The sequence below is a fragment of the Zosterops lateralis genome, assembly GCF_965231275.1.
Source record: "Zosterops lateralis genome assembly, chromosome: 4".
NCBI classification, from domain to species: Eukaryota; Metazoa; Chordata; class Aves; order Passeriformes; family Zosteropidae; genus Zosterops; species Zosterops lateralis.
In genome coordinates, this window is record NC_139765.1 from 8,470,742 (window position 1) to 8,484,598 (window position 13,857).

Genomic DNA, 13,857 nt, shown 5'->3' on the forward strand with positions numbered 1-13,857 from the left:
AATGGCCTAAATGGGGATCAAACCCCCAACCTGGGCAAAGTTAGAACTGCGCTCTGACCAACTGAGCTCATGCAAGTTTTAAGCAGAAACTCCTGGTTTGCACTGGCACAGCTACTCCAGTCAACAAATTTGGATGCTATAAGGGTATAGAAAAGGCCAAACTACCTGATGAAATTTGCTAAGGGTTATCTTTGGAGTTAAAACCATAGGGCAAAATGATACTCTGCACTGAAAGAAGTACAGATAAAGACCTCGACAACCTTTTATATAACTTAATTTTCCTTGTAAGGGAAGAAAATGAAGGCCCACAGGTTACTCCAAAGTCCAGTCTAACACAAACGTTATTAATGGAAGATGGGAGGACAGAAAGCCATTAGCTCATTCTGACTGATTTTTCTTCCCCCCCCCCACCCCCTCCTTTCCCTATTTACTCCCCCAGCCTTGGGTTGGTTTTTATGTTTTTTGTTGTTGTTGCTGTTTGTTTCTGGGTTTTGTTTTTGTTTTGTTGTTTTCTTTGGTCTTGTTTGCTTGTATGGCTTTGGTTTTGTGTATGCATATGTGTGTGGTTTGGAATAACTTCTTTCCCAGGGGATTTTTCCTCCTCAAGGGGCAGGCAAGTAATTCTGATAACTGATAGGACATCAGCTGCAGAGCTTTGTGAGGAACAATTGTTTTGCCTCTTTGCTGGCAATGTCAGTGGTTTGGGAAGAGGTTGCAAAGTCATGGGAAAGGCTGTAGTGTGACTCCTTTCTGGGTCTCACTGAATCCAGTATGCCCGTGTTTATAAGTTGCAGGAAAACAGCTGCTCCTGACACATGATGAATTTGGACAAAATGTCCCCAGATCCACGAGACTGTTCAGTTTGACTGTGCAGTCATAGCTTGTCATATCCACAGTGGCAAAACAAAACAAAAGAAAAAACAAACCATTTCAGTGGACAGAGCCTGTTCTAAAAATATTTTGGAGAGTGAGGAGGAAGATACTTTCTCACAGTTTCCTACTGAAGAAAGGTCTCATTAAACTCCCACTAATACAAACAAGAGCCTTTTCTCCATGTTCAGTGGGAGTTGGATCAGACCCTTACTTCAACAGCTTTATTGTCTTACCAAGGAAACCTTTTGTCCTCACCTCTCTCTAATATGCAAAGAGGACCCTAATTATGGAAAAACTAATACTGTTCTGCCTTGCAAGGGCTTGCAAAGTGATTGTAGCACCACAGAGCACTGTTCTGCTGTCACTGGCTTGTCAGAACAGCAGAATTCCCGGGGAAAACGGGAATCCAGAAGCAACAGGCATTATTAAATCTGTAACCAAGCTCTCATGTAGCAGCTGCTCATTTTTGTGTCTCCAGTGAAGGACTCATCATCTCCAGCCCTTTAAAGCCTCTAGAGAACTCTGGGAGAGGTTGGGAACCAAGAGAGAAATGCCCCAAGACCTTGTGGCTTCACTGAGGAGACACTGACAAGGTAAAGATTAAGAGTAAGGATCTCTACCCTCCTTACTACAAGCCCAAAGTTCTCCAAGTATTTAGCTCATATAGTGGTCTGCTGGGATTGGGTTTTTTTTGTTGGTTTTTTGGGTGTGTATTTTGTTTGTTTATTTGTTTGTTTTTCTTTGGGGGTTTTGGGGTTTTTTTAAGCAGCAGACAGAAAATGAAAGGCTTAGTCATGTTGGAAGTATAATTTAATACTGCAAACTTATTGGGGCAGAGAAAAAAATCTTCCCATTTCTTTTTGTACACTCAATTAATCTGTGTTTTCTCTCAACAAGAGAGATAAACTGGTTCCTTCTAACAAAACAAAAAGAACACAAACTGGCCTAAATATCACGCAGCCAGCTCTGGATAAAAGATGATTGCTCACCTGAGGAGCTCAAAACAAACAACAAATCTAAACAACAAAAATAACTGCGTGGCTAAATTATGGTATCTAAAGCACTCTGGAAGCAGGTCTCTACCACTGTTTTGGAAGACTGGAATCAATCCAGAACCTCTTGCTGTTTGGAAAGTTTTGACAATAACAACTGTGTCATTTCAAAACTTTGCATGTTAAGCTTAAGAAATATTTTGCTGAACTTCTGTGTAACTCGGAAACCAAATCCTTCTTTCCTCCCCAAAAATATAGCTACATGTTGAGAAATAGATCCGGCTGAAAAAATGGAGTAGCCACCCCGCAGGAAATTCTAAGCTCAAGATTCTATTGCATTCCAAATTGGAACAACTTCTTAAAACCTCAAAAGGCAATGAGAATGGGAATATTCTGGTTTGGGAACACACCAGTGCAGCCAGGTCTCTTCATCCACCAGCACAACTCATGGGGAACGGGACACAGCCAGCTGACAGTGGGTGGGAGGATGGAAACCTGGATCCACACTCACAAAGGAAAGCCTTCTTTGGAGCTGGGAGGACATGCAGGGCAGCTGAGTGGTTCAGGGAAGGCAGAAAGCTTGCAGCCCCAAAGTGCTCAATGCCCAGAGGGCTGTGGTACCCAAATTTCCTTCTAGACAAGCTGCTGAGGGTCTGCAAAGCTTGAGGTCTTCCAGGCTGCAACAAACTTTCCACCCAGGGGCTGGCAAAGCCACATCCCACCTGGCAGGTGTGATACTAAGAGGGTTAATTCAATTTTTACCGTGCCTGTGGAAGTTTTAGCAGAGAAATAAGGGCCTGCAAAAGCTGCCTTCAGCAAGGACAGTTGGGAGATAAGAAGACATCTGGCCCAGGAATGCAGTGATAGACAAAACAAAGGACTGAATCTCTGGGAACTTGGAGTGGGATTTATGGTAATAGGGTAAACTGTTCTGTGCACAGATGGACTGTACATAAGTAAACCTCCTGCAGAATCGTGTGCCCACTTTAGGTTAGAATCTCCTAGCTGCACCTTTGGGCCTGAATAAAATTACTCCCTCTTTAACACAACTTCAGTGTTGGAGATATTCTGATATTTCAGGCATTTGGTAACAGCTGGAGTAGGCCAGAGACACTCTTTCCAGCTTTGCATCAGAATTTCGTTGGGATACCCTCATTCTCAGAGGTCCAAACTTTCCACAAAACTGTCTTCCTATTAAAACATCTGCTCTAGCTGGGAAGGAAAATGAAAACCCTCTCCTAAAATATACAGTCATCAAATGGTTACTGTCTGACAGGAATTGCCCTCAAGTTTCAGAAAGCACCTGGTTCTTGGGTTAAGCATGTCATTCAGAAAAGAATACAAATTAGTAACCAACTACTGACAGTATTAAACCAAAAAAGTCAAGCAAAACTGTGGCCTAAATGTTAGAAACACTGTAAAGCAGTGTTTTTGCTTCCTGCTGCTTTGAGATCTTAGTTTTACATTATTGGCAACCTGAAGTGTTCCAAAATCTTGAGCTGGGCTCTCCAAAAAAAATTTTGACTAAAAATCAGAACAGATTAGAAAACAGCATTTGGCCTCTGTTTTGTTTGCCTTCTAATTTTGGAACTTGTAGTGCTCATGGTTTCAGATTTTGCCTGGAAATATGAGAGTTGGAAGTTTACATTTTGGAGAAATGAAAGCTGGCATTTTTGTCATCACATGACTCCAAGAGCTGGGGCTTGAGGGAAAAACATAAAACATTGTCAGGTTTTCTACAAAATTGTGAGATTAGCAGTATCAGTTTTATCACAATTTAGGCTGCAAGGTTGACCTATTTTATCAACAGTGCCCTACTGAATATGAATTGCTTTATGAATTTTAACAACCATATTTCATTTTAAATATAGTTCAATTAAAGTGACATTCATCACTGAGCTTCAAAGCAAACCCTTCCATCACCATCCTAGGCTAGACTTTCTCTCTGAGCAAGTGAATTGCACGACCCCTCCAAACTTTGTGTTTCAGAGACACCCTTTGTAGAAGGACACCTTTGGGGGGTACTGGGGGACTAGCTCAGCATCATGAGCATCTTCCAAGTTTCTTCCACTCTCTGCCCCAGGTTCTAGAGTAAGGACACCAGGAAGCAGATCATGGCCTCACAAAAGATGAGTAGGTAACCAGGAGAGTTCCCTTGAGGCCCTGAAGGACAAAACCAAACTGAATCTAAGCACTTGTTGAGCTGTACTAAGTTGTCAGCCTGTTCTACAGCTGCAAATCTACCATTCTGAAATACAACCTGAAATCTTTGGGGATGCTGATGCACAAGAGTTGTCGAAACACACATTCCAGTTCCATTTATGGTAAAACAGCACAACTAAGGGGTGCAGGGGAGAAGACCACAAATACTCAACAGGCATTAACTGTTCCAGTGAAAACCTTATACACAAAGATTAGGCAGAACAGAAAGCGGTGTGCATGGGAGGATGCATTCCAAAGTGGCAGAAAAACAAATGGGGGAGGGTTAGTTAATTACTCAGAGAAACTCAAACCTCTCCACAAATTAGGTCTAGAACATCCTGAAAAGTAGAAAAAAAATATAAACATTTGCCAAAACACAAAATCCCATCTAGTACCCATTTTAGCATTTTGAGGTCATACAGATTCTTAAATTTAATCTAATCTGCAATTTTTCTCCAGTTTACTCAACTCTCTGTACAAACTCCTTGTTTTCTCTTTCAGTGACTCCACCTTCCAACTAATTCAGAAGAGATGGGCTTGGAAAGGACATGTCAATTAGAGACTCACATGCCAGGTACATTCTTCTAAGCCCAAGGAGCTAAAGCATCTTTCTCCAGCATCACAGAAGTGCTGGTTTAATTGAGCTGTAGTTACACTGAGCATTTGGAGTCCTCTGAGGAGGAGAGAGACATCACAGTCTCTCCCTGGTTACATATTGTGTATCAGTGACTGTGTGATGGAGTAAGGAGAGAGGGAACTGTTTCCAAGTTAGCACACTCAGAGAAAGGGCTCATAAATCATGGGGTCAGCCAGGTTATGGTTTTTTTTAACCTTAGGGTATTATGCTTTCAATACAATATTTCATAGCTTTTTTTCTGTGTAATAATTTATCTGGAATTATGGCAACTCTTGCAAGCCTAGAAAAAAATTGGCTCAAGTAAAACGATTCCTTTGTCATAAATAAGTTGTGTTCATAACTACAGCATAATCATTCAACTGCACGTAAGTCAAATAGTTATCCACTCTTTGTAGGAATATTTCCCTGTCAATAAATCTAATGCTATTTCAAATCTTCAGGCCAGTGTGACAGAAGCCTGTTAGATTAATTAGGGCAAGGTCAGAAAAGCTGAACCCACAACTACATTATTGTCACAGTTTTCTTCCACCTACCATAATCCATAAGCTGACTGTAAACTCACTGACCATTTTAAACATGGGCATGGTTAGGGTGACTTAATTGCCTTAATTATATACAAAGGGTGATTTCTTCAAGAATTGTTTCTTCTCTGACAGTCACTAATTAAGGAGAAATATTTTGCTTTGTACTCACAGTCAATAAGGATTTTTTTTTTTTTTTTTTTTTTTTTTATGTTTTTCCCTTCAGAGTTATGGGCTTCAACCAGAGTTCATGAGACTTCAGGATGATACTGGCATGGAACTGTCCAGACTGCCTGTGCAGTATAACCAGAATTTCACCACAAACAGATCAGCTCTGTGGGAATGAGAGAACAGTATTGTCTCTCTGCCTGCTCAATTCTTGACCTTTCTTCCCTGACCATCCAAAAGGAGGGTGCCACAAATCTGATGGGGTTTGTGTGAAGTGGACCCTGGAGGTGAAATTCTGACCTCGGCAGGGTCAATATTTCATCTGAAATCCCTTGAGACAGACCTCCAAATCATTCCTAAGGATTGCAGCTTCCATCAGATGGTCGTTGGCTGACTTTCATTTACTACTGACTTAGGTCAAACTTGGACCAGGGATCAAGAGATGAAAGGCTCTATATCTCATTATCAATAACCAGGGTTTTCTTCACTACCCTAAAAACAACATACTTCATCCTTATCTACAAGGCGTTAAAACTTAAAAGGGTTGGGGTCAAATTATGTTACTTCAATTTATTTTTATTCACCGCTTATAAAACAACTTCCTCTCTCGCTGCCATAGCTAAATGCTAAAAATATAAATATTTTCCTTGCTATTGTACAGGTTTTGCCATTGTTTTTCTTTTAAAGTCTAATTAAAAATGCAGCAATAAAGAAAAAATCCCTCCCACACACAAATTAAAGAGGAAAAAAAGAGTACAGAGGTCGAGGCCAAACCAAGCCTTATCAATCTCAAAATTATTTTCAGCAAAGCACATCTTGTGTAGAAGTTGCCTTATAACAGAGGGGTGGACCTTCTCAGGAGTTTTTAATAAAAATCCAAGTCCTGAATGGACAGAATGTGCTCTGGAATAATGGAGCCAAGTTTTCTTCTAGTAGGAAGCCATACAGCTCCTCTGATCTGGTTGGAATTAAGTTTTCTTAAATGGGTTACAATTGTGATTGATAATTTTAGGCAATTCACTCTGAAATACTGATGAAAAGCTTTGGAAGGAGAATCCTGCTGCTACTGAACAAACAGAACACAGTCTACAGCAACTTGCAATGCTCTGTACAAAACTGCATAATTAAACAACCAGAGATTCTACCCTGATCCTGGATATCTGTAAGAAGTCAAACCTCTCCTTTGTTATTCTGTGGAAACCTTCACAGGCAAACTGATTTGCATTGTTCCCAAAACAGGGGCATGCACATGGAAGAAAAGTAATGAAATACTGTCAATGGCATGAAAAGCAACTTCTGAATACATTAAGGAAAAAAGAGGCTAAATAAAGTTTACTGGTTATGCTGGTTTATCAACTTTTTCTACCACCAGGAATAGACCTGTACACACCTGGAACTTCCACAGCTGCTCTCCTGAATCTAACCAACCTTTTGGCCAGTTTCTCACTCACACAATACTTCAGCACAAATAAAAATTTCCAGACTTCCAACACCTCAGGCAGAGGGAAGAAGGTGCACTTGATTATCCATCACTGAAGAGAACTGCCACAGCAAAACCTCAAAAACAGAGCTGTAGGACATCAGTTTCAAACAAACTCTTTCTGGCAATGCTTTTGTCACTCCTGAGGAAAGAGGATCTGGTCCTGCAAATCCTTGCTTGCATGACCAGCTCCTCTAACTTCTTCCTGATCCTACAAGAACCATGTTAATCACATAAGGCCTTCCAGAAACTGATCTTTTTTGCTAAACAACAGGTAAAATCCTCATGTGTTTCCAAAAACAAGATACCAGCCAACTGCAGAGATTCTTAAAGACACTATGGCATAAAAGGCTGAGGGAAAGAGTGGGGAAAGGGAAAGGAAGACAGAAAACAGGGGCATGGGAGGAGACGTGTCTCTGACCTGGATCTGCTGCTGAAGAAGGTTAATTTTGTGTTGCTGCTGCAGAAGCTGCTGCTGTTGTCTTGCAATCTGTGAAGAAATTGCACAGAAGAAACATGAGACACGGATCACCGTTCCCAGAGTCCATCCATAGGAAGTTTCAACCCTGCTTAGTTCTTTCAACCTCCCCACTGAGCTAAGACACCTTCCAGGGCAGGTGGCACCAGCCTGGAGACTGTTGCTGAAGCAAGGGGCACATGTTGAGGAATTGCTAATACTAGTGAGAAAGGGCATCTTATGGAAAATGTTGTGCTGGATACGAAGACAAGGACCTATGCAAAAAATCTTACTGAAATGGCACTGCTAAAGTTCCCCAGGAGAGAGAACAACACTAGCAGAGAAACTGAAAAATAGTGGAAGAAGGTAGAAAAGGCAAAAAAAGTAGGATGGCCAGAATTACTCTTCTGGCACCACCTGCACAAAAAATCCAAAAAAAAAAAAAAAAAAAAAAAAAAAAAAAAAAAAAAAGAGCAATCTGACATCATAGAGGAAGGTTCTTGGTGTATTTTTTTTTCCTTCATGTAGAAACAGGCACAAAGAGACTGGAACTGAGTTTGGAAAAATCACTGCCTCTTCCATGTGTGTATCAGCTGCAAGAAACCAAGGGGGCAGGCTAGGCTACAAGGCTCAACTCTGAAACTGGCTTATGGAAGGGGATGGAGTCGTTCAAAGTCTTCCCTCAAAGCCAAGTGCAATTTTCCACAAGGACACCCACCCTCCCTCTCTGCTAAATGATTGCAAATGCCACTGTGGACACATTTTACACACTGTGAAGGAAAAAGCAGACATTAACAGAATGGAATTAGGAGTTCTAAAGGCTGGAGGGAGATAAACCATTCTTGAACTTAAAAAGCAAATTTGGAAAACTTTCATTTAGGTTGCCACAAAAGCTCTGCTCTCATGAGCAGCCAGTGCAGAAGTACAAACATTAGAAAGAGCTCTGCTCTTCCCCTGTGTTATGTGTACACATCTCAGGGTCAGCTGGTAACTTATACATACTTACTGGGAGAAATTTTGATGCTTTCTTCCCCTTAAGTATTTTTTTTTCTTTCTATTATTAGAGTATTTGCATAAGAAACACTCACTCATAGCTAGCTCCACATCTAACAGATTAAATAAATGATTTCTTTCTGGAGCCTTTCTTGAAGAAGGAAAAATAATTTTTATCACTACATTTTTTTTTTAAGAGTTTGGATACTTTAATTTCTGCATAATACAGAAGTGTACACAATTTCTTCAAGTAAAAGAAATCCTGGTCATCCTAATTTCTTATTGCCTTTTCCCATTGTCTTAATTTTCTTTTTCACTTTCATATCCCCCAGGCATCCTGTAGCACTAGTGACTTTAAAAGGCAGGGTAAAGGGAACAGCTCATACAGGATGTCTTGTGAAAGAATCTTGCCAATTCCACCTTCACTCCTTCATCTACCTTTGCTGTTTTAACAACAGCATCATACAAATTCTCCAGCTTAAGGCAAATCACTTCTGTTCTTCCTGTGTGGGATTTCAGGCATGAGGCCAAAATACCCTTTGTTTTAGATAAAGTTATTAAATAATTAAAACCAGGGAAAACCAAGGCTTAAATGTCTGAAGCTATCAGTAGTGGTTTAGAAATCTTAAGACTTGCTCAAGTACAATAGTGACACTGAATATGACAACTGTGACAGATTTCAAAGAATTTTATGAGTTTCATGAAACTCATATAGCTGCAATTCTGTGATAAAATTTTCAACTAGATATCTAAATATTCTCTGCTCATGTTCAAGTACGAAAGTAAGGACATTAATTTCTGTTGAAATCTGCACAGTGAAATCTATGAGAAAAGTTATGTTTTTTTGCCTAAAATGTTCTGTGTCCTTGTATGCACATTGGAACTAATCACATGTGAAAACCCTGTTTGCATTTCCAGTGAAGGGCATATTTGCAAGAACCGAAAATCAAACTTCTCAAGTGTAGAAGAAAAAAAAGTCACACTTGTTCACTGACTTTATATTATTCTCTGCTTTTTTTTTTCCACAGCTGGCAAAACCCAACCTTTTCATTTCTCACATTACAATCCAAGTGCTGCATTTTGCTCTTTTTATACCTTTTCAGTATTACTGAATCAAAGCGGTTTTAGTGGATTACTCAGGAGGGCTGACTTTGCCTGTTTATTTACAGACAGTTTAAAAACCCAAGCAGTAATGAAAGTTAACAGAGAATTGCAGAATATTTTGAGTTGCAAGGGACTCACGAGAACTATCAAGTCCAACTCTTGAATGAATGGCCATGCAAGGGCTGAACCCACAATCTTGGCATTATTGGCACCAGGCTCTGAACATATACATAGATATGTTTAGAATATATCCAAGATGGATATACTGCAAATTAAATCATTCTTCTGATATGGTTTTGTTCAAACTTTTTCACCTTGAGGAGCAAACGGAAAAGATTTTGGGTGCAGAGCAGCTCTTAAGAGTATGAAGCCTAAAAGATAAAACTACTGGAAAGTCCTTCTAGAAAATTATTTAAGCTGAAAGCCACGGTAATAATCACTCACCTGTTCTTGTTGCTGCTTAGCCAGCTCCATTTGCTGGCGTTGTTTCTCGATCTGAGATGCAGCCAGCTTCTTCTGTTCGTCGTGAGCTGCCAGCAGCTGTTCCCTCAAACTGGTCAGCTGATTGATCATACCCATGAGCTGCCTTTCTTTCTCAGCGAGGCTTTCTGGAGTCCCTGGGCATCATATGGTTGGGGGGAAAAAAATAAAAAAATAAAAAGGGGTGAGGAGAAGAGAGGAAATTTAGAGCAATCCAGCTCTTCAATTTGCAGCTTTACTGTAAGCAAAGTTTTAGGAGAAGTAAAGAGAAGCAGCAGCAGCATATTGCAATATGCTGCACACTAAGGCCTGTTCCTCTACAGGAAAATGAGCCATGGAGGATAAATCTGTGCACAGGCTTTGATCTGGTGTCCCCCCTTCAGTGTTTCTTTGCCCTTTCATCTATTTTCCACAGCCTTTCTGTCAGATTAATAAAGGGAAGTAATGCTGCCTATTTTTAGAAAGTTTTAAACACTGGGGATCAAAAATCAACTCTTCCAGGTTTGTAAGACAATTGTATTTATGTCAGAACCTTAGGAAAAAGATACAGTTTCTGTAAGTGTCAAAGCATTGATACAGGATAAGTATTAACATCCCTATCTAACCTGTTATATTATCTATATCTCTGATCAGGATCAAATTATATAGTATTTAAATTGTCAATAACTCCTGTTGCTGCCACCAAGGTGCACCTTTAAGGGAAAAAGTCTTTTATAAACATATCTGAAAAGCTGAGTTAAGCACAACTCACCACCACTCTCATTTGTACTGTTGTTAGATTTTTTATTTTTAATACCAGAGTTCAGCAGACACAGACAGAGAAACTCACTACCTCACTTTCATAACCATGTTGAAGAAATTATTTTTCTACCCAGAAGGACAGTGGTTTTAAGGGAATGGAAGAAAAAAATTCCAAGAAAAATCAAAAGCTATGACTCATAAACTACAAAAAAGAAAAAGAAAAAAAGGCACTTTTAATATATGTAGGATCATTTGACTGTGAATTTAAAAGACCTGAAAATATGTGTAGCAGCTAATCCACAGATATCCCCAAAACCACCACACCCTCTCACATGAGTCAGATCCTATGAAAACCTTTCTAAAAAGCCTTTAGGAAAGGATTAAGGCTATCAGTGTCAATGCCTCCCCTGAAAATAGCCTGCTTTTGGGACTACCCTTCCATACAAACCTCTTTCAAACACAGGAAGCATTCTTCTGCCAATGTCATCAGTGCTCTCCAAATGAAAAAAAAAAAAAAAAAAAAAAAAAAAAAAAAAAAAAAAAAAAAAAAAAGGAAAAAGAAAAAAATATTGGCGACTATAGTGAACATGTTCCTAGCCAACTATCAGTCAGACATGGAAAAGAGCTACTGGTAATAGCTCATTTAGTCTACTCCCCTGCCAGTGCAGGAATGTGCCCTACAATATATTTACTACAGCTTTCTAGATTGGATTCAAATGTCTGAAATGGGGAATCATCTACTGTTTGCATTGAAAGTCTGCACTGCAGCCTTTGAGGTGGCACTGGGAGGGTTCTTTGCTTGATAGTTAGCTTAATTTACTTTTTTTTGGTTTGTTTTGTTGTTTCTTTTCTGTTACTTTTACTTAATTTCAATGATGTGATGCCAAGCAACATGCCATTTGCTGCATAAGCCAAGTCCAAGCACTTAAATCCATTTGTAGATAGCCATATGCAAGTGGAAAAGCACAAAGAACCACCAGAAAATATGTGACAATGTAACTAAATTGTTTTTCATTAGGGTTCTAGAAATTTCTGTGAAAATATTCTCACCACATAACAAAGAAATACAGCAGAATATTCTCAGATAAAGCCTCCAGAAAAACTGTGGCACAAGCTGGAAACTTGAGAAACACACTGAAGCAGAAACCATAGGACTTTAAACCTGTTCTGCTAAAAGCTGTGAGAAAGAATGGAAGCCAGTGCTAAAAACACTATCACGGCTGAAGAAAACACTTCTAACTATGAATTTTCCTTCCAACATTGGAGACAGAGAACTGCTACAAGTCATGCATTTGCCACCTGGCCATGGAATTAATCAGAAGTTTCTATTGCCACTTTTCATCCTTTATTTGTTTTTCCCCGGGAAAAAAAAGGTGCAGTGTTTCCAAGTGGTGTAGAAGAATTATTCTAGAAGGCAGCCCCTGCTTTGGCCTGTCCATGTGGGTTTGCTGTAATGCTCCCCTAATGAAGACTATCATGCACCAATACTGCCACTATAACTGGAACATCTGAAAACAAAATATTTTGTGTTTATTTATTCAGCAGATATTTTATTCCTAACTTTTACTGAGGGGTGGATGAGAGAGAGGGGAAAAAGGTCCTACAGAAAGAAGGAACATACAGGATTGCCTCAGTCCTTGAGTTAGGGTAAGCAAAAAGAAATCACTGTCAAATACACCAACACATATCACAGCTCCTCAGCCAGCACTGGTTCATCAGTGTATTTTGAGCTACTACAGTAGCTTTCAGTTGGGAATCAAAAAGCACTTTGTAAAGTTAAATTAATCCTCATCTTTAAATTAATCTGAAAGGTGGAAAAAACGTTTCCATATGTGTAAACTGACAGACAGAGAGATCACAGAGCTGGTTACCAACAGTGGCTGTAAAAAGACGCGCTGATATCCAGCCCTGCACGTCAAAGTCCTGGCTGTGCTTCCCGGGAGGGAACAGGATGCTCCATGTGCCACTAACCTGACCAGGCACTGCACAGGCAGGGACATCCACCTCCTGCACTGCTTCTTCAGCCACAGAGCAGCAAAAAACCTCCCCACCAGGAGAAGAGCAGCTTTATCTGAATTGCAAGAATGAAGGTGAAGTACCACCCCCAGCTCCGGGGTCCTCAGCACAGGACAGACGTGGTCTCGTTGGAAGAGGTACAGAGGAGGCCACAAACATGATCAGAGGGCTGGACCACCTCTCCTATCAGAAAAGCTGAGAGAGTTTGGGCTGTTCAACCTGGAGAAATGCTGTGAGACTGTCCACTCTCCAGCTGTCTCTAGAGAAAGGCTCCAGAGAGACTTTCCAGCACTCAAAAGATGCTCATAAATATGGGGACAAACTTTTTAGCAGGGCTTGCTGTGACAGCTCAAGAGGAAATGGTTTTAAACGAAAAGATGGTCAGTTTAGCCTAGATATAAGAAAGAAATTGTTTACAATGAAGGTGGTGAAACACTGAAACAGGTTGCCCAGAGAGGAGGTGGATGCCCCATCCTTGGCAATTTCCAAGAGCAGGTTGGACAGGGCTTTGAACAACCTGGTGTAGTGAAAGGTGCCCCTGCCCATTGCAGGGGGTTGGACTTTCCGACCCAAACTATCACTCCATGAACTAAGAGCAAGCAGGCAGTGCAACGAAGTGCCAATGCAGATACCAAAATCACAGGCACACTGCAGCCATGCACAGATCGACTCAGTCTCTTCATTATTATTCAGTTTTTAAGAAAATCTGAAATGCCCACAAGGGGTGTTTTATATCCTACTTAGTAAGTACAATGCATAATTCCTTGGGTTTATACAGCTGGAGTGAGAGTAGTCTGACAAAAGGCAGACTTCTTGCATTATATTTCTCAAGCTATTTCAGTTTGCTAATAAACCAGAAGGGAAATTTATCAGCATCAGCTTTATTAAAAAAAAAAAAAAATCTTCTGTTGGAGAATACTTCCTGGAAAACATGGCTTAGTAGGTACTTTTTTTCACAGGACTAAGCCATCCTTCCAGTAACTGGAATAGTACTTAATGATAATTTCAATTCTTTGAGGTAATAATTCCTTGCAAAATAAGTACTTGGATAGCCCTACTCTCAAGTGACCTGCACAAAACCAGAGGCAAAAAAGATCAGCTATGTGGCTCTAATGAGAGATGGTGAGTTCTGTGCAGATTTCCTCTTGTCTTACCCACACATCTATGTAAGTCCCATTACGATGAATCATAGT

At 40.2% G+C, this 13,857-nt stretch overlaps 1 protein-coding gene across 1 annotated transcript in view; it reads right to left on the bottom strand.

The window, feature by feature from the left end:
- SOX5 (SRY-box transcription factor 5) overlaps positions 1–13,857 on the bottom strand; it is a 289,723-nt gene that overhangs the window by 136,382 nt on the left and 139,484 nt on the right. The window contains exons 5-6 of the mRNA XM_083859043.1: positions 9,872–10,044; positions 7,295–7,363 (exon numbers count right to left, since the gene is read on the bottom strand). Of these exons, the coding sequence (XP_083715169.1) occupies positions 7,295–7,363; positions 9,872–10,044 (242 nt within the window). The remainder of the gene's footprint in view (positions 1–7,294; positions 7,364–9,871; positions 10,045–13,857) is intronic.